The following is a 26735-nucleotide window of genomic DNA, read 5'->3' as shown; positions in this document are numbered from 1 at the left end:
CAATCTGCCTGTTCTGTTCCTCACTGTCTCTGGTGAGTGCTCTCACCATTCCTCCACTGCTGGCTTGCACCCCAGTTCTGTATGCACAAATAAATAAACCTTAAACAACAACAACAACAAATCTGGATGAATTCTGCATCTTTTAATTTTGTATTTCCTCTTCACAGGCCCTCATCATTAGTAATTTTATTGTTAGTCATGTCCAAACTTCAGAAATAAGGGAGGGAAAGGATGACTTTTTTTTTTTTTTTTAAATATTTACTTATTTATGCATACCAGGACTGGGGAACAGGCAAGAGGTGTGGAAGGTAAGAGAATTCACCAGAGACAAAGCGGGGAGCAGCGGGTGAGACAGGAGAGGTCTGCTTTACTATGTGGGTCACCTGCCTGGCTGGGATCGAACTCGTGCTGCACTGGCTACAGAGAGCTTCATGATGCTGCACCACCCCTTGCACCACCAGAGAGGCCTGGGAAAGGATGACTTTTAAGTCCCTTAATATTCCTTAAATTTCATGCATTTAATGAATTTTCAGTACAATATTCTAATATTCAGTGTCTAACGTAAGTAGAATTTTAGAAGGGGGAAAAAAAGAGTGACTAATTTTTATTTTTTACAGGAGTCATGCTTATTTAAAAAAGAAAATTCAGGCCCTCCCTGGTGGCGCAGCGGGTTAAAGCACAGCACTGAGAATCTAAAGCCGCTTCCGCATGAGTTCGATTCCCGCCTGCCCCGGAGGTGACCACATGGTGCGGCAGACCTCTCCTGACCCGCCCGCTGCTCCCCTCAGCAGTGTACTTCGTCGATCTGCCTGTTCTGTTCCCCGCTCTGTCTCTGGTGAAGCCTCTCACCGCCCCTGAGCCTCTGGCCTGTACCCCAGTTCTGTACACACAAATAAATAAATCTTTAAAAAAAAAAAAGAAAATTCAGGAGCCAATAGCCATTACAGTAACACTGGAGGATACAAGGTTAACCTACAGGAGACAGTAACTTTCCCATACAACAATAATAAACAAGTGGAATTTGAAATCAAAAAACCCTACCAAAAAACCCTACAATGCCACTTAGCACCATAAAAAGCAAATATTTTGGTATAAATGTAACATGACATGTGTAAAGTCTCTATAAGACAAGCAGTACAAAATACTGACATAAGAAACCAAAGGAAGAATTAAAAAGATATATATTCCAAGTTCGTAGGCAGGGAGATTAAATATTGTTAAGATGTCACTTTTCCCCAATTTAACCTATAGATTTATTATGATCTCAACCAAAACTCCCTGCAACTAGTTTTGAGGATTTCAAACAAATTGATTCTAAAAATTTATATGGAAAGATAAAAGATCTAGAATAGCCAACACAATACTAAAGAACAAAGTCCAAGGACTGTCACTAACCAACTTCAATATTTACTCTAAAATAGTAATTAAGATGGTATTGTACTGGCAAAGGAACAGATAAACAGACCATTAAAACAGAAAAGAGCCCAGGAAGAGTACTGCATAATTATATTCAAGTGATCTCTGAAAAGGGGCAAAGGTAAGGAAATGTACACAGTTTCTTCGACAAATTATGCTGGAACAAGTGATCCGTGACATGCAACCCAATGAATTCTGATAAACTTTCTAACTTTCAGAAAAATTAACTCCAAGTGGATCACAGACCTACATGAAAATACAAAACAAAAACTTGTAGGACATAAAATAGAAGAAAAGATGTTATTTAATCTAGAATAACATATCACCTAAACTAGTTGACCTGCAGGTTGGTGTTTTTTTTTTTTTTAAAGATATTATTATTTTTTTTAAAGATTTATTTATTTATTCATACAGAACTGGGGTACAAGCCAGAGATGCGGAGGGTGAGAGGATTCACCAGAGACAGAGTGGGGAGCAGAACAGGCAGATCAACGAAAGTACACTGCTGAGGGGAGCAGCGGGCGGGTCAGGAGAGGTCTGCCACACCATGTGGTCACCTCCGGGGCAGGTGGGGATCGAACTCATGCGGAAGTGGTTTCAGCTTCTTAGTGCAATGCTTTAACCCGCTGCGCCACCAGGGAGGGCCCAGCTTGGTGTTTTTAAGATACAAAGTCGAAAATACAACCCTTGAATGAAAAAAACTACGCTGAACTTTGTTAAAATTAAAAAGTTCTGTTCTGCTAAGATGTTATGAAAATGAAAAGGATGTGCAAAATTTTGTAAAAGACCTATCTGATAAAGTTATTCAAAACATACAAAGAACTTTTAAAAATCAACAGTAACAAAATAACTCAATTGCAAATTAAAATGAAATAGCACTAAATATCTACTAGAATAGCTCAAACCTTGCTGAGTCAAGTAACTGGACCTTTTATTCACTGCTGGTAGATATGTAAAGTAGTACAGAAACTTTGGGTTCTTACTACACTAACAGACAGAACATACAATCTAGCAATCATGATCCCAGGTGTTCTTATCCAGCTGATTGAAAACTTAAATCTAGAAAAAAACTTACAAGTTATTTATGAACTATAAAACTAGCAACATTACTTAATGATTACCCCAAACTGGAAATAACCAAGATTTCCCTCAATAGGTAAATGGATAAACATACTGGTACATCCAGTGGTACATACTGTACACATTGCTACATACTGGAATTTTTCTGATGAAGGAGAAAAAAGCTAATGTATGACTGCAATTATATGACATTTTGGAAAAGCAAAAATATAGACAATAAGAAGATTAGTGGTTGTTAAGAGCTAAGGGAGGTAGAAAGAATAGGTTAGGCACAAGGTCTTTGTCAGGGCAGTGAAACTATTCTGTAACTATTCTGTAACTGTGGATTTATATTATACAAGTGTCAAGATCTACTTAATTTTAGAAGACAAAGACCAGTGAATGTAAAATAAACAAGTGGAGCTTAAGCAATACTTACTGCCATTACAAAAAGTTATGTGCAAGAATATTGAGGCTTCTTTTTTGTTTTTAATGAAGTTGCAAAGTTAATTTGCTTTTGAAATGCTATGAAGGTATAGTGAAAAAGATAGTTAAGATTCAGGGAACCTGGATTGTACCAATGAACACTGCTTTTTCTATTCTTTATTCTCTCTAGTTAACCATTTTTTTTACTTAAGATTATATTTCAACATAAAACAAAGATTTTTCTACAACTGTCACAAATCTACAAGACAATTTCTGAACCATATCTTTAACGTTCAGTGATACTGAAATTAATATGTAAAGTAGTACAGAAACTTTGTACTTTTCCATCTCAGAAGATTCCCACATATCTCTTGTATCTCACATTACTTTACCATAAACAGGATAGTTCAGATGACCAAGAGAGCAAAGTCTCCTGCACTTAACAATAAACACCTTCCTTTGTTTCAACCAGATGACCAAATGTTAAGAAACGACACATTGTAAGAGTCCTTATCTCCATCAACAGTAGTTTTAACTAACAACGAATAGAAGAAATATATTCCATATTGAACTTTTATTTCATTTCCAACTTTTTGCAAACTGGCCTTTTAGTGGGTTCTCACTTTAAATCCTTATGTAAGTTTTTCTATTTGTTACCATAATTTGGCTTTAGTCAATAAAGTAAGAACTAAACAAATACCTACTGCAATGTAAAAATCTTTCATGTTATGTGCATGTTTTTGCAGTTAAGAATCTTAGTTTGCTTTTAAAGTCTATGTTTTAAAATCTAGAAGGTAAAATTTTTTCAAACACACCTAGTGCTAACATAACCATCATTACTATCCTTAAAAAATCATCAGAAAAAGGGCATACATAAAATGATCAAGGCAAAATTTTGGTAAATGGTAAATCAAGTTAATATTCTACTTTTACTTGCTTGAAATCTTTCATAATAAAATTTTATTATGTGTACTTTTGTATACTTATGTATACAAAAACGGGGATGCAGGCTAGAAACAGAGTGGGGAGCAAAACAGGCAGGTCCACTGAAATACAGTGCTAAGGGGAGCAGTGAGTGAGACAGAAGTCTGCCATGTCATGTGGGTCACCACCCTGGCTGCATACTGAACTCATGCTGCAAGTGCCTGCTGACAGTTTCATAGCGCTGACACTTAACAAAATGAGCCACCAGGGAGGTCCCCATAATCAAATTTTAAAAGAATGAATTGGCAGTGCTCATCTTTTACCTTTGTAAATATTTAAAGCAACAATAATTGATTCATTTTTTACGTTGAGCTAATCTTTACTATTCCAGTTAAGAACTTTTATGTGTAGTAATTTATTAGCGTAATTGTTAAGTAAACTGTACAAGGTAAGAACCTTGGAGTCTAAATACAAACTACTTACTGATATATGTAATTGAAGGTACCTTATTTCTTTCTCTTTCATCTATTTACATGTTAATATCATACTACATATGGTTGTTGCACAGATAAGAAAATGTGTATGAAAAAAGCTTTGTAAAAAATAAGAACTAAACAAAAGAGTTTTTTACAAATTACTATACTTAATATTTGGTTATGATATTTACCTTCACATCATTATTTCCTACAGCAATTCCTATTTCTGCAAGGTCTTTTAATAAAGATGTCATCATCTCAGCTGCTCGTTTCTTCTGGTGGTTGGTCATTTCCTTAAGCTTCTGAAGCTCAGCATCTATACTTGCTAAAGTTGCCTAAGAGAACCAAAAACAAAAGGTACAGTTAAATCTAGTAAATAAAAGATCAATACATATATTTATAAGTATTTCAAGTTTTACCCAGTCATCACAATTCCATTCTTTTTCAAATTTCACTTTCTTGAACTAGCTACTGAGTGAAAGACTAGCAATTAATATGAGCTAGTGATGAGTTTTATTAGAATTATATGGTTCAAACAGTTCATTACCAGTAACAAAGTCACCACAATTTTGAAAAGTCAAATCCAACCCAGCTACTTTAAACTATTCATTGGATCCTGCATTTTGAATTCAACTTTTAGACAATCTTTTAATAAAGATTCTTCTAGTCATTTCCTGAAGTTTTTGAGTATCAGTAAGGAATGTTTAAGGTATAATACCAGTACTCTTTCAAAACTCATAATGTACTATGCTTCTACCACAAATGCCTAAAATTAAGACATTTTCTCTAATATATGAAAATATAATACTGTAAGCATATAAATACATATGGAACACTGGGGGTTTCTAATTCCTATTATCTATATAGAGCTGAAAGGTATTTCAACTTCAAAATTGGAGCACAAAAACAACTGTCGTAAAGACCAAAATGAGTGACCAAGTACCAACTTAAAGCTTAAAGAGTTATAAGACACCCCTAATGTTCTTAGACCTGTTAGTAATGCAGCTCGTTATGAGTTACAAAGATGTCTTGAGCTTTAAGCGATAACTTAAAGCAAACTAAATCTGGAAGTTAAAAAAAGGAAAATTAACTTTTCGCTAGTGTACAAAATCATTTTAAAATGCTATTTTATGATTATTTTGTTTATTAGATAGGTGAACACTGAAATAAGTAGTGAGCACTGATCCCAAGTCCAACTATAGATACTGATTTCTAAAGAAGCCACCAGAATGATACTGAATGCATAGCAGTACAAATTAGTTTTGTACTACTTCTGGCATCATCCTCGAAAGCTGGCTATCCCTCCTTATATATCAATGAGAGAAAATCTGTAACAAATAGAAACCCTCACTTAGTGAGAAATCACAAAAAAGATGGTACTACATTGTCTAATCATTATTCCAGGTTTTGGACACAAAACAGTGAACAAAATGTAAGTTATATGAAATTATATACCCATATAATAATTTTCTCTATTTTTTGGGGGCACATTCACAATCTGTAGTTTGAATAACCCCTAAAACTTTACTTAGCAATTAGAATCTAACATTTTCCTCTAACGTCATAATACTAGTAAGCATTTCTTAAAACAGCACTTTATTACATATTAATAGAGCTTTAGGAACTAAAAAGATAATCCTCAACCTCTACTGCTAGGCTTTATAGATAAGAGGAAATGAAGTTGAAATCTGAGCTCTTGAACAATTATATTATCAATTTTAAGCTTACGTACCAATCAGCAGCTTGGGTAATTTTTCTTGTGAATACTTGTATTGAAGTATTTAGAAACCAAAATAGTATCTTACCGATTTCTGATTCAGTTCATCACTAAGCAATTCATATTCCTTAGTTTTGTCTTCAACTTCCTGAGACTTCTGATCGTAATTGACAGCGAGTTCCTCTAAGGCTTGTAAAACTTCTTTTACTTCTTCTTTAGAAGCATCATTTTCTGCTTGAAGGCGATTCAGCTCAGCTTGCATATTATCTTGATCCCTTCTGGTAGATGCCAGAAGCTACATGAAAAAGTAAAGTTATCTAATTTTTACCAAAAGTATACAAGTTAAAAAATCTATTTGCTCCACATTGCTAAGTACAAAGAGAGTGAAGTGTAGATGCTCTTTAAGCGTGGCAACATTCAGTCAACAGATTTACTGAATGTCTAGTATGTGCAAGTGATAGGCTAAATATGTGCTGAAGACCAAAAGAAAATCAAATACCATTCCTGTGAGGAGCTTAATAGAAGACAGGTATGTAATTAAAAGTGACATGAGGGAATATGAGAGCTAAAAAGGAGGAAGAAGAAAACACATAAAATGCTTTATGGTATTTGAAAAGAGTGGATATTTCTGTAGGGTATTCACAAAGAATATGGCAATAACATGAAAATTTTAGTCATGTGTAAATTAAGTGCAAAAGAAACTTTTTTTCTTTTCTTTCGTGAACAGCGTGCTTAGCAAGATGAAATTATTAAACATTCATAAGATTGCTCAAAAATTCTGTGTTCCCTGACCAGCAAGGGATAACATCTGACCTGTGCCTCTGTAAATCTGGAATCAGCATAGAAAAATCTGAATATGAGCCTAGTTGGCAGCTTACTGTCATCCAAAGTCAGTGGCTTTTAGTTGGTGCATTTGACACATATGGGATTATTAATAAAGGTAGAATACTAATGTAACTTAAAAGTAGGGGCTAGAGGTACTAACTCATAAGACAAAATATAATGAACATCACTAGTGCTCCTTTGAGAAACAATGCTATAGTTAAAATACAAAAATGATCTGATAAGGATTTATTAGATAGATGGTGTTTCTCTCACTGAAGTTGTGTACAGTCTTTGCCTCCCAACCCCCAAAACAAACCTTAAATTAAGGAACATTTATGAAACATCTTCATGCTATGCCAAGTGAAGTGCAGTGAAAGTTGAAAATAAAGTGACAAATCAGAGAAGAGAAATTGAGAATGAAAATGAAAATACAGATGACAGACATGAATAGATTAGACAAAGATACAAATGGGGAAATAAATAATTTCATTCATTAATATTCTTATTCCCAACGAGTCATATCTAAAATTATATAATTATTAATGATAAAGTCAATAGGATTCAAAATATTCTTTAAGTCCCTTTATAACCTGTATTTCTGTGTAAGTGAATTAGTAATAAAATATTTTTATATTCCTCCCTTCCTTGTTTGTAAATACTTTCAATGAGAAAAAAAATCTCTAATTACAATATAGCTATAAGAATCAGTCAAATAAGTCCTCCTCAAAGATCAGTAAGAAGACTTGAGAATAATGAAACAAAACAGTACTATATTTCAAAGCAAACAAAGTAGAAGACAATTAAAAAAAATCAAATGTTTTCAAAGAAAAGTTTTAGAATTAAAGAATAAATACCATAAAAAGTTTTACCTTCTAATTAAGACAACTCAAACTAAAACCAAAAAATCCCTAAAGTCAATATTTGCTTCCATCCTATTATGTACTGATCTTACAGCTATCTACACTAAACTGAAGCATGTACATATTCAAAAGCATTTAAAATGTAGTACTAGTGTATTCTGAGTTCTGTACATTTCCTCATCTTTTTATATTTAAATTATAAAAAACCGAAGGTTTTCTGGAAGCAATGCTGAGGGTATTCAGCTTACCTCTTCCTGATCCAACATTTGTGTCTTCAATTTCTCTACCAGCTGGCTCTGTTGATTAATTTCTTCATCCTAGAATTTTAAAGAAAAATTCAGAGTAGCTCAAAGTGGTTCCTAAAACAAATTTTAAGATGAAGTATTTCAAAACCATTTCTCCAAATTCAAAGTTTATTTTAAATTCTTAGTAATATTAACTGGATGGAATTTCTTTCCATTATCAATAACTATAATATATTCAATTAATAAGAGGAGCTTATGTTTATGAAACCTATTCATTAAATACTTTAATGTCAAAAATAATTAGCTTATTTAAAAGATGCTACTGAAAATATATCCATTCATCTATTTTGAAACTTCCATCTGTTTAAATATACATAAAACAGGGCCCTCCCTGGTGGCGCAAAGGGTTAGGAGGCAGCACTACAGCAAGTAGTAGCCCCTTCAGTGTTGAGTTCAATCCCCTCCCCAGAGGTGACCCACATGGTGTGTCAGACCTCCCCTGACCTGCCCGCTGCTCCGCTCAGCACTGTACTTTGTCAATCTGTTTACTCTGCTCCTCAGTCTCTGGTGAATCCTCTCACCACCCCTGTACCTCTGGCTTGTACCACAGTTCTATATGAATAAATAAATCTTAAAAAAAAAAATAACATAAATAATAAAAAAATAACATACCACCTTAAAGCGAAACAAAAGCTAGAATCATTTCCTGGATTTCTTTATACTCTTTTCCTTCCTCTTTTCATAATTTGCTGTTTTACACTACTAATTGATATAATCAAAGCCAGATTTTATTTTGATTCCTCTATTTAATCTCTTGCATGAGCTTGTTAATACAGTATAGTCCTTTGATCCCTGATTCTAAGAGGTCATTTTACTAAGGTTCCCCAATGATCTAATGATAATTTCCTCTAAGTTTAAAAAAGGGTGAGAAAGCCTTGCTTCATACATATATTATTTCTACAGAGAAACTGAAATTATACTGTATCTTCTGTTAATACAATGATTTTTAAAGGCTAACAGATTTCAAACAAGATGTACATAGGCAATAAGGACCCCTAGTATTGAAATTAGAAAATAAAAACACGTGTTAATAACATTGCAAAACAAAATAGAATATGACCAATATTTACTTTGTCATCAAGTTGTTTGTACAATTTAGCAATTTCTTCTTCACACTTTCTTCTTTCAGCATCAGTAAAGTTTCCAGTAACTCCAATTGTAGCTGCTGGTTTATCATTGGTAACAGTAATATCTTTATCCACTGCAAAAGCTTCCAAGTTGGCTTTCTCTTTGTCAAACTGTTCATCAATAGGCACTGTCTCCCCTAAAATAATAATGATCAATGATTTCAGAAAAAACATAATTAAGAATTAGAATATTAGCCTTCAGTTTTATTCTATTTCATGAGTTCTTACTTTTTTCTTATCTCCAAGAATTGATACGTTGGAATCAGTGTCATCAAATCTTGCAGTTTTTACTGCTCTCATCCTATCTAGACACTTTGTCAGGTTGTGACTTCTATATCTTCCCAGCTGGCTTCTGTATCATATTTTTTACTTAAGGTTAAGTTCAGAATTTAAGATAAAAGACTATTTTTATATGATGATTCCAAATGGTTAAAAAGTAGAAATGGGTATGTTTTCTTACTTTCACTTATATTCTTATCAGAATCTTAAATTTATTTGACAGCCAAGAAGTTGTTATTCAACAAACTCAGAATGACAAATCCGTCAATAATTACCATTACGCCATCGGTTAAGTTCATTTTCAAGCCATTGTATAGTGTTCCGCAGGGTCTTATTTTTTTCTTTTTCTTTTTCATACTTCTTTTTCCACTGTTCTGCAGTTAATTCAACATTGACACAAACTGTGTTCTTAATTGTTTTGGCCCTAAGAGAGTTATTGGGGGAAAAGGAATGTGACTAAAATCACTTAACTATTCTTGTCATTATTCTTTGACTATGTACTGATATTTGTAATTAGAATAGTTCCTATTCACAATACAACTAAAAAAAAAAGTAAAAAACTTGAGAATAAAACAAAGGGCTTATATTTCCAATTTCTAAGGCCTCATTAGAAATTATTGTTTAAAGTATAAGATCAAGTCATCATTACTGATTTTTCTAAGGTAGCCATTTTATGTAAATGATTTGAACCCACTACTAGGCCAACAGGTTGAAAACAGGATTGTAGATTGTACTTCATTTGTCAGGCTTTTACTATACTGATTCAAAGGCTTATTTCCTTTAATGCAGAGATAAACCTTCTAATAAAAATCTGGCAAGGTTAACATATGATTTTAACATGTACTAAATTTTAATTCACACCCAAAAATATGAACCTTGCTCATATCATGTCTCTCAATTTAAAAAGCTATGCCTAGCACATACTAACAAATGCACCAACATTTCCCTAGATTTAATAAAGGACTTATTTACATTTAGATTTTATTTTCTTTCAACAAACCTTTGGCCAAAGAGCAGTGTAGACTTTGTTTCAGATTCATTGTATGATGATGGAGAGCAGCAAATTACAATAGTGGTTCTACAGTTGCCACCTAATGAGTCTTGAAGGATTCTTGTCATCTTACTATCTCGATATGGAACATATGTCTACAAAACAAAAAAGAAAGACTAATGGGTTTCAATATAATTTGTTAAATGTTACTGTAAATAAACTGGGATTTAATAAATAAATCACTGATATAAAAAGTGATTTCATTTGTTTTAGCTAGGAACTAGGATATAAATACTAAAAAAAAAATGCAAAAAGACAATGAATTCACACATACTGACACCAAGACAGTCAATATTTTACTCACTCACACATACACACACATTTGTATTTAAGTAGCTCTCCATATATGTGCGTCAGGAAAATATAAGACATGTATACTTACACTACCCTCAGCCAAGGCAGAAATGACATTCCCAAGGGCAGAGAGTGATTTGTTGATGTTCTTAGCTTCATCTAGCACAGCGCCTTCAGCTCCAGTTTTACTAACCTATGCATAAGATTTCAAAGGAATGAAATTTTTATTTCTAAGAAGTCCATGGGGAATACAACTGAGCTGGAAAAATGCACAAAATGTAGAATGATGTAAAAAAAAAATCACGTTTATAATGTAAAAAAACTAAAAAAATTTTAAAAATAATAAATTCTAAAAAGTTTAGAGGTTAATACACAGCACAAAAGAAAGGAAATTAACTTTTATTTGCTCAATAGTGGAAATATCACTATTTCTTAAACATTTCTAAGAAACTAGCCATTTGACAAGAATGCAATTAAGGAGATAACAAATTTTATTTTTAGTTTGTGATCTTTAAAATAATTTCCTATGAATGCATACTTTACTCATTTTAAATCCCCTTAACTACATTACAAAAGAGGAACTTATTTAAAACTGCTAAAACACAATGTAATGCAGTTAGAAAACAGAGCAAGTTTATAGACATGAATTTGTTTCTTTAAGAAAGAAACACTTCTCCCTGGTAGAACAAGGGGTTAAGTCTCACTACTCTGATACTACCTGCTGCATGAGTTTGATCCCCAAGCCAGGGAACTAACCCACATGGTGCAGCAGACATCTCCTGTCTCACACACTGCTCTCCCCTCAGCAGTGTATTTTTCAGTCAATCTACCTGTTCTGTTTCCCCACTCTCTCTGATGAAGCCTCTCACCCCACCCCGCACCTCTTGCTTGTACCTCAGGTTCTTGTATTTATAAATAAACAAATCTTTTAAAAAATGTAAAATGGGCCCTCCCTGGTGGCGCAGCGGGTTAAAGCACTGCCCTGAGAAGCTAAAGCCACTTCTGCTTGAGTTCGATTCCTGCCTGCCCCAGAGGTGACCACATGGTGTGGCAGACCTCTCCTGACCCACCCGCTGCTCCCCTCAGCAGTGTACTTCGTCGATCTGCCTGTTCTATTCCCCACTCTGCCTCTGGTGAAGCCTCTCGCCACCTCTGAGCCTCTGTCCTGTACCCCAGTTCTGTATGTACAAATAAATAAATCTTTAAAAAAAAATTTTTAAATGTAGATTTTAAGATAAAATAGAGTATTAGCAATGTTGGCTGAAGAAATGGTCTCTTAAAATTCACAAATTAGACTGAGTTTGAAAGATGTGGGTAAACAACACTTTTAAGTAGAAAGTTATGGGTTTGTCCTTCTAATCGCTAGAAACAAATGTTAATTTCTGTCCAATGGTCACAGAGATCAATATTAAAATATTTTAATTTATTCTAACTTTGACATAATCTAGACTTAAATTATAGAGGACTGCATAATAAACAATCATCCCAGGAGGGAAATGAGCACAATCAAACCAGGAAAGACTAATGGGCAATTTCCAGTTTTCATAAGGAGGTAATATAATTACCAAAGTAATTAGCATAAATTAGGAAAGGGTATCTAATGAAATTCATGACATATGCCGAACAACTTCTCAAAAAAACAAAAACAATAAAAAAGCAAACAAAAAAATCCCCAAAACATTAAGTCAATGGAAATAATGGACTTTAGCCCAAATGGTAATAATTTGGAATTGATTATTCAGTTTGTGTTATTATAAATTGGAGTCAATGTATGTTAGCCCAAAAATATTACCAAACCTACTTTGATAAAACTTCAAAATGTAACAACGGATGTGTTAAGTCCAAATTCATACTATTATGCTCACAAAAATGCTAAGGTATCTATCAAAATATAAAGATTTTTACCTTTTCACTACCAGCTAAGTCAACCAGGTAAAGCTTTCCACTCAGCTTCTGTTCCGTTTGTGTGTTCTCTTGTTTTACATTAATAAGAAATATACTGTGACTCCTAGAACTGTGTTCATTCATATCTGTAATGAAATTACACAAGCTATAAATGAACATGGCTTTCCCTTACTAGTACTTTGTAGAGCATTATTTTACATAATTCTTACAATCAACTTGGTAAAGATACTTGAAAAATTTTTCCTTGTGTTAATAAATAGCTTACTTACTTGTAACTGCTACATGTCTGTTGGATTTTCCTTCATCTATGGTATCCATAACTTCATCTGGACTACAAACAAAACGCTCTGTACACCCCTGTGAAATAATTTAAAAAGAATGTCAATTACATTTCAATTAAAAAATTTTATTACCTGGCTTTGCAAGACAATCATTTTATATTATTTCATAAATACCTTCACATAGGGAACTCGGTTTTTATCTTCATGAACTGAAAGGTTGGTTTTTGAAACTGGAAAAAAAAAGTAATATTTGGAACATTTTCAGCTGGTGATGAAATAACTAATTCAATAGTTTCTTTCTCTGAACAGCTTAATAACAATGGTAAACTTTCAAAAATACGAAATCATTATTAAAGCAAGACCCTACAGAAATGGAAGATTTAAATAGGAACCAATGTAGCAATAGAAAATAAAGAATACATTTTGGAAGTAAGCCAGAATGGTTCAATGATTTGTCAAGGACAATATATCTGACAGTTAACAGAAAACTAGCACACAGGATTTGGGTTGCCCAACTCCAGTCCAGTGCTCTAATTACTACTTAAGAAGTACTCAAATATGTGCCTTAAATAAGCCATTCTAGGTATTACAATACATTTAACTAAAATTTGAAAATTCAAAATGTTTCTAAAAATTTAAGTGAATTTTACAAAATACTAAGAAAAAAATGGTCTCATATTCACTACTTAAAACCAAAAAAAAAAACTTGCTTTTTAAAATAATCAAGGAAAAATAATTCACTTACCATCTAATAGATCCCTTATCTTATCCAAATAAATTTCAAAATATGAAACCTAAGGGACAAAGAAATAAAATGAATGAATTAAAGTTGGAAATAGGCACTATTTAGGCTAAGGGACAGACTATCAACAAGTCAACCGTATTTCATATTCTAAGTTAAACCACTTAAATAATTAAAAAGCAAATTCAAACTTTCATTTAAAACAAACTAGACTACTTATAGTAATAACCTTTGAATTCTCTAATAAAACTATCTTATTTTACAGAGAAGGCAGCTAAACAAAACAGACTTGTTTAAGAAGCTAAGCAAATGCTAATTTAAGGTCATCTAATGCCAGACAAAGAATCCAAATTTACTAACTCTGAATTTTCAACTACAACTGTCCAGAATTTTTAAAATATACAAAAAGGAAAATCAACATTTATTATTTTGGGGAACAGAATTATTATAGGTATAAAATAAAATACAGATTTTTCCCCCAAGGATTTTTACCTTAATATGAAATTCCAAATTTTCATCCATGGAGTAAATATAATTAAAAATATCTTGCACTATTCTTGGAATAATTCCCATGCCTTCTGGATCATGAAGTTTACCCTAAAACAGAAAACAGAATTAGATTTCTTACACAAACAATCAAGTATGAATTTAAAACGAAATTTTCAAACAATAATTTAGTCAATACAAGATTGAAATTGCAACTATTGCCATTTTTGGTGAAAATCACTCTATAAGTAACTAAAAACCTAAGGCAATTACCTATTTGTCTAAATTACACATAAATACTGTATGTTAACCTTAGTTATCAACTGATCTTAGTTTCTTAATTTTTAGATTTATAATATCCACTCTTCTAAATGAAATATTTTAGGAGAAAGTTTTAGTTTATTTTCCTATAAACTTACATTGTTTCAACCACTTCAGTTGAATTCATACAACAGTTAAGACTGTCTCTGTTTTCTATAACTATGAAAACCAGTGATATGAATTACGCTAAAATGAGCAGTCACTGACTCAATACAGTATAATGAAATAAACAATAAAAGCAGATCACAGAAAACTTTTGTTGTGTAAAACAAAGATTAAGCCGGTCTATCATTAATAGCACTATAATTGTGGAGACAATCCTAATCAAAGAGTGGTGGATATTCTTTCCAACTAGAGAAGGAAGATTAATTGCTCTGAACACATGAACATTCAACATTTCCACCATAAGGTAAAAAATTCCTGTTTAATTGTAAAATATTTTTAACCCTGTGGTTGCTACTGATGAAACAGCTAGCTATGATTTCAAGTATGTAATTTCACTAATCAAACACACAATGAAACAATTTCAGAAAGAATGAATGGGTATATTGTCTGTTACTGCAAACTATGTCCAAATACAGATTATAAAATGTTACCTCCATTGTGTGCGTCTTCCCAGAGGATGTTTGCCCATATGCAAATATTGTCCCATTGTATCCCTCAAGTACATCTATAAGAAAATATATTTATACTTCAAGGGTTTTTTTTTCCTAAGCAAGATTCAAATAAAATCACTTAAGAAAACATTCTAAAAAAATTCACACACACATTAATCCTGTTGCTTATGTACACATACTCAACTGCATAATTATTTGTGTTAAAAGTAGTGAGGACTCAAATTTTCACATGAAGGATTTATAAGAACATTAAATATATTTAATATCAATTTTCTTAGTGATAATTCATCTAAAAATTATTCTCTCCAACCAATATAACTTTCATAATCAGTAAGAAACATTTTAAATTCTGTTCCTTATAACTATCTTACATCAGTGTACACCTCAAATGTCATTACATCTGTATTCCAAAGTTTTATGTGACCTAAGAAAAAAGAATGTTCTGCCAATTAAGTGACTTGCAGAATTTAGTACAACCTAAATACATCTCTATGCAAGTAACATTAACTAGAATTCCATATAGTCCACTTTTGTTCCTACAAAGCAAAATTTACATATGATGATATGTACAAATCTTAATTCTTCAAAATATACAAATATCGCCCCTCTATTTGAAAATTCTGTCATCAGGTAAAACAAGCCCTTTTTGACCTTGGTCTTCTTTGCTTTGTTGTAACATCTCTAACCATCCTTCACCTCACATCACTGTTTCTTTTTTATTGGTAAAAATGGCCAAATCTAAGAACATGAAATCTCATAATAATTTTATATAACTTCAAAATCACACCACAATGTATCTAGTTTCCCAGCATAAAATACTCTTATCACATGAGCATGCATTGAATCATCTCTCTGCCTAGAGATACACCTCTCCTTCCTACTCATCATGCATCCTTCAGACCAGCTGAGACTTTACTTCTTCCTCCAACTTAACTCTAAAATCCATCCACAAATAAATCTGGTACAAGCATATACTTTTACAGTATCTGCATTTAATTATATTTATCACTGTAAATTACAACTGCCTGTCTTATTCACCAGCCTGTAAATTCCTTGAGGCCAGAACTGTGTTTTATTTCTAGCCTAGTGCTTGATATTTAGTATTCTAATGTTTGTTGAATGATTCTGATGATTACTAATACAACAGCATCTTTCTAAAGCCTCCCTCCTCTTTTTAAGTATACTTTTGTCATTCTTGTGAGCAAAAGAGAGAGGCAGCCAATTATGGAGAAATAACTACTTTTTTCACATTTTGTATATAAGAGAACCAGTAGGCAAGCATATCACCTTCTAGTTTCTCTGCACTTCAGCTTCCTTGTCAGCAAAAACATCTGATGGTTGTGAGAATTAGAAGTGATCACATAAACTTATTAACACCTAAGATTGACAGTATTCCAGGCTGTAATGTATTAATTAATTCAATCCTCACAAATCTTTATGCAAGATACCATTACCATTTTACAGTTGAGAAAACTAAGGGTCATTTACTGATACTTTGGGGAAATATCAGTATATACTATGATTTTGTAAAAAAATTTTAAGTTTTCCACTATATTTTTGTACACACAGTGGCTAAGAACAACTGTGAAAGTATCTATAGTTGGCTGAATACCCACTGTGATTTAATTAACTACCAACAATCTTGCTTAGTTTTCAGAAGAAAAGACTAAGAACCACAGCCCAGTAAGCCTTTTACCAATGACTTAAGAGCAGTACTTTTCAAACTTTAATGTCATTAAAAACAAACAAAACCTTCAATGTCTTTGACACCAAACACTCCCCAAATATACTGATAGCCAAGATCTCTTATGTAAGGGTAACTATAAAAATAAAATTCAAAATATGATCAGGAGTTAAAATGAACAAAATGGAATTCGCAATTTAAAGGCTTGCACTCAAGATTAAACTGATACTCATGTGTGGACTAAGAGTTTAATATTGACTGCAACAGATCTATACATTTGAATTGTTCATTAATTCATTAATGACTTTTTATCATTTAAAAAACTAATGCAATCGTAAGCTGCACTGATATCAAAAGTGTATCATAATCAAAAAGTGTAATATAATAGTATTTCATGATGAACAATCATTTGGAAAACTATTTGATGCTTACAATGAAAGATGGCAAGCAAGGCCTGTCCCTCTTTGCTGCAATCATTAACAACCACAAATTCATTCTCTTTCACTTTATCAAGATTTCAGCATCCAATCCAATTTCTCTTACCAATACCTGTTGTTCTTCTTATGGCTTCAATATCCATTCAAGTAGATCACCTCATTAAAATTCCTGGCATCTCAGATCCTTAATGCAATTTTCTACATGATCTTGACTTTTACTCTTTTAGATGCTAAGCCCATAGTTATCACAGATTTAGACCTTTTCAATACTAAACAGCACTAGTTCCATGATCTTAATTTCAAGTATCCATTAGACCTCCTAGTGTCCTGATCCCAACAAACTGCTGACTCCATTGAGACTACATTTTACTAATCTTACCATCTTTTCTCATCTTTCCTCAATCCCCCACCAATTTCCCACCTTAAGATTCTATGGCTCACCATTATCACCACTCATGACTACCTGAATTCGATTATCCTTTTCCTCTTTTGTAGTCTCTGGCAAAACCCCAAATTGGGTAAATTTAATATTTTTAGGGGCGAGTCTCAAGAAGGTCCTAAATCTGCTGGCAATACCACCACATTTCTTTAATCCAGTGACCTCTACACTACTGTTAGAAGACTTCATACCTTTTCCTAGAACCTCCTCTGCCATTCTTACTCTCTGCGGTGACTTTGCTCCCTACAGCAAAGACAAAACAGAATTAAAGAGAACTTCTATATTTCCCCGCCATCACACCCTTTGATAAAAGGATTTCTAAAGCAACTGAAAGTAAATTGAGATAATCGCTTAATGTATTCTATGGTTTTAGAAAATGTAAAACTGAAAACCCATCCCACTATAAATTAATAATATTAACTAGAATACACACTTTTCTCACCCATGACAACCTCTGCTAATTCCTCAATGGTTCAGCCATTCAGAAACTCTTCTGGGAACACCTACTAGAAATGCCATCTTCTACGAACAAGTGTGTTAACACTAATTCTTGTAACACCGTTCACTAAGTTCTGGATGTCAGATCAAGGAATATGATAAAGGTATGTTTCCTAATTATAACTGACCATTTATTACTTAAACAACTTCCTTCTGCAATAAACTGAAAACAAAAGAGCATTAACATGAAAAAGAGAAACAGGAAATAAATAGAAAAGATGTGAAACAAAATTTTACTTATTGCTGGGATGAGTTAGCAGGTCAGATATATTTACCTTTAACAATCTTCTTTGCACAGTCATTATATACCTGCTCTTGAGATGTATTTGACTGGAACACCCGATCAAATGCATAAGGCTTGGACTGAAAAACAGAAACAAAGGTTTCAACTACACAAATTAAAGGTGAATCAACCTTTCCAAACTCCTTTGAAGATGTCATCAATTATTTAACCTTCAAAATAGGACCCATTCTGTGCATTAATTCATGTCACAGAATTTTTGTGGAACGGAACTAAGGGACCACCAAGTAGAAACCCATTACAATAAACTCCAAAAAAACAAAGAATGTCTGTGTTAGGCTTTGTTGTATTTCAGGGCTTAGCAAAGTACTACTATGGTAGACATTCAAATACTGCTGAGTAAATTTTCATTAACAGGAGAACTTGAATCTGGGGGAAGGCATAAAGATGTCAGGGAAACACTCTAACAGTAGTGTTTAAGAACTGAAGAGTAAGTAGTACATAGCTCCTTGTTGTTCTCTTCAGTATTAGTCATAGGGAGTGTGAACTATGGAGAAGTAGTCTAAGCATTAAGAATAGGATACTGAAAGATTCTCAGACAGATAAGCAGCTCCATAGCTTCAAGAAACCAAATAAAGCTGTTTAAAGTGTAAGGAGCAAAGGTTAAATGTAAATATCTATAAAGTGAAAAAGGAAAAATTTTAGTGCCATTTTGAAAATAGCTTTGACCTTCTGGGGACTCTATCTTGGGGATACATTTAGAGAACTGCTGATCTAAGAAGCAGGGACACAGAAGGGAAAAAAAAATGAAAGTATCATGTTTATGTAAAAAATCAAAGGAAAAATTTTTCATGGAAGGAATAATCATGTCAAACAGAGGTCAATACAAAACTGAAAAGTACTGTCCAGTGACAAAGGTCAGATTGAAATGGGTTGAATAAAAATGACAACAGAAAATTTGGCCATGGGTCTAAAAAAAGATTTTTCTAAGAAAAAAAAAAATTTTTAAGCTGGACAGGACCCCAGAAAAAAAAATTCTTAATTTTATAGAACACTACTTAAGTGTTAGTTAAAAAAGGTCTTTTCAGGAACTATACCCCACAATCTCCCTTCCCAAAACTTGAGATAAAAACAATAAGAAAACACTTCAAAAGGGCTACCCAAAGTCATATCCCAGTTCTCCTTACCTAGCCACCTCCCTCAAACATAGGCTGGAAAATTAGATCTTTCCAACTAATGGCTATATGACCCAGTTCTGGATACTAAGTGGTAGTCTACTGAGAAGTCTTCAAAAGGAATTTGTTTTCCTGATAAAAGGGACCACCTAAGCTAAAGTTGCCCTTTCTCCTTTCTGAATGAATATCCGAGACTACAGCATCCATTTTGCAAACATGACAAACATAATGATGAAATTTAATAGGATGACAGAGGGTAACAGAGGGTGGGGCCTTGAAATAGTAGGAGTAAAGGCCTATCTCCAGGGGCCTCCCTGGTGGTGCAAGGGGTTGAGTTTCAGCACTACTAAGCTATCAGCAGCCACTGCAGCACTAGCTCGACCCCCAGCCAGGGAGCTAACCCACATGGCACAGCAGATCGCTCCTGTTTCTCCTGCTGCTCCCCTAAATCAGTGTATTTCAGTTGACCTGCCTGTTCTGCTCCCCATTCTGGTGAATTCTCTCATCCCCACACTTCTGGCCGACACCCCAGCTTTTGTATTCATAAATAAATAAGATAAATCTAAAAAAAAAAAAAAAGCCTATCTCCAAAACTTTTTGTAGCACAAGAAAAATAAACCTCACATTTATTTAAAACACTATTAGTTGTTTTCCCTTTCAGCTGAAAGCATTCCTAAACAATATACTATAACGATCTCACTTTGGTGTCAATTAAAATTAAAATATGTAACTCATTATACTTTGGATATACATGGAAGTGCCTTTTGTTAAAATGCACCACTACTCAATTCTACAAATATGCTTAAATAAAGACTGATGGTATATAATATATTCATGATCAAGCAATTTGGAAAATAAATACAAGCATCCCCCGCCCCCCCCCAAAAATAACAACTACCGCCCAACAGTTAATCATGCTAATACATTTTCTATGAAAGATTAATTTTCTCACATTTGCACAACAAACATTGATTTTGGTCATAAAAAATATCAGATAGCGATGAGTAACACAATTTAGTAATATTTAATCAGTACAGATTCTATGGTTCAAGCAATAATATAATAAAATTGAGTAGAGCCCTAAATATCCAGTTAAAAAGCTGAATACTAGAATCTAATGTAAGTGATCAAGTCATGTCAACTAAATTGAAATAAACACAACTAGCCTTAAAAGACTCACAATTTGGCAGAGACAAAGAGAGGTCACAACTAGTCAAAATATTAACAGATGTGTTAAACAGTACAAAAGCTAAACAATTTCTACCTTTGCTTACAAGAAACAAGAAACCACTATAACCTTATTGAGTAACTACAAATTATGAAGTGCATCCCTTCAAAACATAAATACTAAAAACCTTATTAAACAAAAAATAGAACAAACGCTTCCAAGTTGTAATTCACACCCTACTTTTACATCAATAAAAAATACCTGAAACCACTGAGACATCAAAAATAAAGGTTAACAGTGCTCAGAAGCACTTCATGCAGCTGTTTATTCTAACATTACTTCACTGCAAATAGGCAAACTACCATTCCAACTTTTCAAGTAACAAACAACATAATTATAATGTTAAAATGAGCAACTATTTTAGAATTTATGTTAATTGTTAAATAAAAAATTAACTTGTGTGTAACATTATCTCGACAAATTGTCTCATGTTAGTACTGCTACTAAATTATAATTTTTATTAAGGCAAATGATCTGATCAGAGATCTCATAGTCGTAAGTTACTACATGACCACGGCTTTCTGGGATGAACAACTAATATTATAGAACATTAAAACTATTTCTAATGGTCTTGAAATGGTGTGGCCTTTATTTGTGTAGAAATTCAGATCTATATTACAAACTCAAAGTCACAAGATACATTCACATATGATTCAGGTTTGAGGGGTAAAACCAAATACGAACAAGTTTATCTGAACTGCAATCATACCTCAGATTTAATAGAGGTGATTCCTGTTTGAAAGTGTAGGGTCTAACATCCAAATCTGGTTATGAGGGACAGACAGGAATATGCCTGTCTTTGGGATTCTAAATGTTGATCTTTATATCACATTAAGTTTTCTTCAGTTCAACATCAACAGTGGTCTAACTCCAAATTAAAAAGGTATATAATGGTGGCTTCTTTTTAAAAATTTCAATCTTAACGGAATCAAATCATCATTCATTTGAAAAGATCTATGTTTTGCTATGGGGAAGAGGAACTTAGCAAAATTATCTAAGTAGGTTTATTCTCAAATTTCAATGAAATAAGTACAACAGCCTGCTTTTGGTTCTGGCAATCTCTGCAGTATACCACACGAGGAATAATGACTAGAAAAAAAGAATGCTTAGTAAAGACCTAACAATTGGAAAGTACCTATTTTACTTTTATGATACAGAAATAGCTACAAAATTAATTTTGTCAATTGATTTTGTTTCTGATGTGTCCTGCAGGCTCATTTGACAACACAAAGTGTTTTCTTGTCCTCCCTTTCTCATGGATAACAAGTTCTTTTATTTAAAGCAAGTAGATTCTATTTGTATAATTTAAATATTTTCATAAAACATTCATTTTTTTATTCAATGTGACATTCATAGAATATCACCAAGCACTAAATTACTAAAAATAAACCCAAACATCAAAACTGTATAAAAGGCTGCAAAACAGGGCCCTCCCTGGTGGCACATCAGGGTAAAGCACAGCACCAAAGCTAAAGCCACCTCAGCATGAGTTCAATCTGTGCCCCAGAGGTGACCCACATGACATGGCAGACCTCTCCTGACACGCTCCCCCCCAGCAGTGTACTTCGTCATTCTGACAGTTCTGCTCCCTACTCTGTCTCTGGTGAAGCCTCTCACCACGCCTGTTCCTCTGGCCTCTACCCAGTTCTGTATGCATAAATAAATCTTAAAAAAAAAAAAGGCTGCAAAACATAGAGAAATACTGTTAACACTTGCCTGCCATGGGGTCACATTATATTAATATCACTGACTACATGGGTGATAAGGAAAAAGTGTAGACAAAGGATTAAAAGCTAAATTTAGAAGAAAATTAAAATGCTTAAAATTACTTTCCACCTAAGTACAACTAATATTTGCTTCATAACATCATAAACTACAACACGTATTCATTACAATTTTACGTGACTAGAAGACTATAAGACATTTTAAAAGTGTGCTTTATATAATTTTAAATAAGGAATTAGTATCCAATAAAATGAACAAAAAGGTAATTTTACCTAGAGACTTTTTAGTTTTCACTCCTCCCAGAAGCCCTTACAAAATTCCAAACCTTTCACAATGTAGTTCATTTAAAAAATTGAAGAAAAATGAAACCTCAGAAAAATTAATATATACTCTATGAGAAAATAAAATTTTAAAATAATGAACTCGACATATCAATTTCCATTTCTTAGGCTGCATCACTACTTTAATACATTTTTGCTTATATTCTGAAAACTAAAATGTTTACCAGTTTACCTAAAGGTCAATTAAATGTTCATCACTGATTCACAAGTCAATCACCTACTCATTATGCTTAATACTGCCATTTAACTTATTTAATGTACATCACTAAGGAAACTTACACAAGGAAATTATATAACCCTTTAAGTTCTTTAAAGTAACTTTACACAAAAGAAACAACCTAGAATAAATTTGTGCTTCCTGTGGCAATTATTTCAATTTTAGTTCTTCATATCTGATGTCATTTTGGGGCCGCATGAGAAGGCTGCCTTCTAAGCTAACCTTAATATATTTTGTTAACCTGAAGTTCTACCACCACAACAGATGAATCTTAGTAAGTGATATTTAAAAGACTTGTGCAAACACATACAAAATATCTGGAAAAGTTAATACATTCTTCACCCAAGTCTGAAAGAAAAGTACTGCCGTGTTAACCAGTGTTGAAGCTGAGTAATTACAAAAACTATGAGAAACTAGTAGCCTCATGTTCGCCAACTAACAATCCAACACTTGCAAATTTCCTCCTGTTTCATGTAAAATATTTCATTGTAAAGGAAGAGGATGAGTACTTCTGTTTAACTTCTTTACCTCTCCATGTCATTTGCAGCAGGAGTTTAAAGAGTTTATCTTGTGAAGTCTACAACAAAGAATCAGCCAGACAGTGTTCACACAATAGTAGTAGGCAGTGTCAGTAACCTAAATGACTTATTTGCCAAAAGCCTACTAAGAAATGTGGAGCTATGACAATCGTTGTCTAGAGTTAAATGATGGGACAGTCCGCATAAAAACTCTGAACGAGTTTTTTTTTTTTTTAAGATTTGTTTTATTTATGCATCCAGAACTGGGGTGCAGGCCAGAGGTGCAGGGGTGGTGATTGGATTCACCAGGGTGGGGAGCAGAACAGGCAGATGGATGAAGTACACTGTTGAGGGGAGAAGCGGGCAGGTCAAGAGAGGTCTGCCTCGCCCTGCGGTGCCAAGTGGATCACCTCTGGGGCCCGGGATGGAACTCATGCTTGAAGTGACTTTAGTTTCTCAGTGCTGTGCTTTAAACCCACGGTGCCACCTGGAAGGGTCCTGAACAAGTTAATACTGTCTTACAAGCCAATGCTTTTCATCATCAGTGTCCCATCTGCTCTGACCTCTTTGTCCAACTTTCAAACTAAACTACCCAAATATACTATACATGGAAAGTCATTGGAGAAAGTTAACCTTAAAGTTTTTTACTATGCCAGCAATGCAGAAAAAAGTTCTATGCCACATGGCATTACCCAGAAAGATGAAGTTCTTTTTTTTTTTTAGATTTTTTTATTTATTCATACAGAACTGGGGTACAGGCCAGAGATATGGAGGGTGAGAGGATTCACCAGAGACAGAGCTGGGAGCAGCGGGCGGGTCAGGAGAGGTCTGCCATGCCATGTGGTCACCTCCGGGGTAGGCGGGGATCGAACTCATACTGAAGTGGCTTTAGCTTCTTATTGCTGTGCTTAACCCACTGCGCCACCAGGGAGGGCCCGATGAAGTTCTTTTTTAGACACAATTCACAGTTTTTTATACATATCTTATCCATTTTAATCTCTTTGGCTTGGAAAAGCTATTTACTGAGGCCTTTCAGTATCAGAGATCAGATCTCAAAAACAAAAAATTAACTTTACATATCGGTTTCCCTGACGGTGATCAACCAACTAGTTATGTAATTTTATACTACAAAGGGAAAATACCTCACAATTCTTGGGATCAGCAAAACAATTTCCTTCAAGGTAGATCTCAACTGTAAGTAGTAACTAACACCAACAAAGAATCTAGTTTACACATCAAATTTTATCTTTACAAGTTTTGGGGAAATACTTTGACATATGCACAAAAGGTCCTAGATTGGAACTCTCTAAAATCCATTCAGAGTGAGGCTATGGATCTTTCTAAACACTTACAGATTCGCCTGAATTGGCTAGATCTGCTAGATTATACAAAACTGATCACTCTAATTTCAAGAGAAATCATTTTTTATAGTTCAAGACTGCTATTTGTAATTGTTGACCATAAAAAGTTACCACTCAAAAAAGGTGGGAGTTACAGGTTAAATTATAGTTGTTTAGTAGTTTTTCCTATCGCATGGCAAACAAGAGGGCTCAATATGTAGTAATATTTCTTAAATTACGTATCTTTAACAGTCAAAGTACCGTTAAGGCAGACAGCATACTCAATTTTCTTAGACGAACTTTAACTTAGATATTTAATGAATGGTGAATGGGGGGGGTAAATATCGAACAGCATCAAACAGTAACCGCACAAACACATAAACACAAGCAAACAAGCACCAAACTTGCTCCCCGGACAGTTCCTCCAGCGCTCCAGGTGGGGGAGTGTCCCAGACGGAGACCAGGCGCCTCCCGTCTCCCAGCAGTGAATACCAGGGAGGGGGTGGGGGACCCGGGTACACCCGTGGAGCTGCGCAGTCTCCCTCCACCGGGCTACCGAACAGGCCAACCTCCCCGAGAGCCGAGGACAACACTGCTCCCCCTGAATTCTGCATCCCGCCACTTCCCTTAACTCCTGGCCCAGCCAGGCCCGAAGGAGCTGGTCGGGGGGGCGCATGGGGTGGGAGTCACTCACCGCGATCATGACCGTGTCTTCTCCCTGAAACTTGGCGACGTACTTGTCGCCGCGGTTCACCTCAGACTCATTGAGAGGTCTGAAGCGACACATCACTTTGATGTTGCACTCAGCAGGGTCCGCCATCTTCCTCGCTGCCGGGGTCGGAGGCCGGGAGCCACTCCCCGCCGCTTAGTCTTAGCGGAAGCGGGTGCGAGGCGAGGGTCTGGAGTCGCGCAGGACCAGGGGGTGAGCGGTTCGCCGCGTTGAGCGTCCCCCGGCGAACGCGGCGGGAGCACCCAGACTCCAAGCACCGGCGCCGGCAGCCCTCGCCCTGAGGCTCACTTCCGATCCATCATGGCAGCCATGGCGGCACCGGCACCGGTGGAGCGTCCGCGGCTCCTCAAGCTTTTTCCTCACTGGCCCGGGCAAGCTGCAGGGGCAGAAGGGTTGCTGGACACCGGGAAGGCGGCTCCCTCCTTGCTGCTGGGAGAGAGGGGGCAGGGCCCACCGTCGGTGCGCCGGGCTGAGGGCTCCGCGACTTGCCGGTGGCCACCCGAGCGCTCCCGAGGCCGCAGTCGGGCAACTGGGCGGCGGGATGGGCGGCTCGGGAGGAGCGCGCGCAGGCGCGGAAGGCCCGGCGCCTTCGCGACCAATCCGCGCCGGAGTCTGCGGTGCCGGCGACACTCCGCCCGGGGGTCGCAGGTTCAAGTTTTGCTGGGCGCCCGGCGACCGAAGTACTTTTGGACGCCGGCAGCCGACTCCAGCCGTCGTCCAGCCGCAGAAAGCGCGCAGAGCTAAGGCAGGCGGTCTGCCTTGGTTATAACTACTTTACGCTGTAGTTTGTTTGAAATGCTGTATTTCTGTAAGTGTTTGTTCTCTATACCGCCTGGAGATAAAATTAATACATTGCCCATCACTTAGGAGCTCTTTGCCCGAAAAAGGAAGATTTGAATAAAGGGTGAGGCGTGGCTCCGGTGTAAGTAGTTGCTCTTTCCCGAGGGTGTGTTCTGAGGAAGGAAGAAGTTTACTGAATAAATGTGGAGCACTAAGGTGGAGGAGGTAGAAGGCTCACAGTGATTTCGGAAGTCCCACTTCCCACTAATTA

General features: G+C 35.1%; 1 protein-coding gene across 1 annotated transcript in view; it reads right to left on the bottom strand.

The window, feature by feature from the left end:
- KIF5B (kinesin family member 5B) overlaps nucleotides 1–26167 on the bottom strand; it is a 44606-nt gene extending 18439 nt beyond the window's left edge. Inside the window, exons 1-15 of the mRNA XM_004691180.2 lie at nucleotides 25649–26167; nucleotides 18445–18532; nucleotides 15091–15164; nucleotides 14180–14284; nucleotides 13691–13739; nucleotides 13120–13175; nucleotides 12934–13021; nucleotides 12665–12789; nucleotides 10848–10952; nucleotides 10415–10560; nucleotides 9690–9838; nucleotides 9079–9272; nucleotides 7952–8020; nucleotides 6107–6313; nucleotides 4493–4636 (exon numbers count right to left, since the gene is read on the bottom strand). Coding sequence (XP_004691237.1) covers nucleotides 4493–4636; nucleotides 6107–6313; nucleotides 7952–8020; nucleotides 9079–9272; nucleotides 9690–9838; nucleotides 10415–10560; nucleotides 10848–10952; nucleotides 12665–12789; nucleotides 12934–13021; nucleotides 13120–13175; nucleotides 13691–13739; nucleotides 14180–14284; nucleotides 15091–15164; nucleotides 18445–18532; nucleotides 25649–25774 — 1725 coding nt within the window. The 5' untranslated portion in view covers nucleotides 25775–26167. The remainder of the gene's footprint in view (nucleotides 1–4492; nucleotides 4637–6106; nucleotides 6314–7951; nucleotides 8021–9078; nucleotides 9273–9689; nucleotides 9839–10414; nucleotides 10561–10847; nucleotides 10953–12664; nucleotides 12790–12933; nucleotides 13022–13119; nucleotides 13176–13690; nucleotides 13740–14179; nucleotides 14285–15090; nucleotides 15165–18444; nucleotides 18533–25648) is intronic.
- Between the last annotated feature and the right edge of the window lie 568 nt (nucleotides 26168–26735).

This window comes from Condylura cristata, unplaced genomic scaffold (assembly GCF_000260355.1).
Source record: "Condylura cristata isolate star-nosed mole 26May11 unplaced genomic scaffold, ConCri1.0 scaffold00030, whole genome shotgun sequence".
Taxonomy (NCBI): Eukaryota; Metazoa; Chordata; class Mammalia; order Eulipotyphla; family Talpidae; genus Condylura; species Condylura cristata.
The sequence above is the reverse complement of the archived record's forward strand: the minus strand, read 5'-3'. Positions and strand labels throughout refer to the sequence as shown.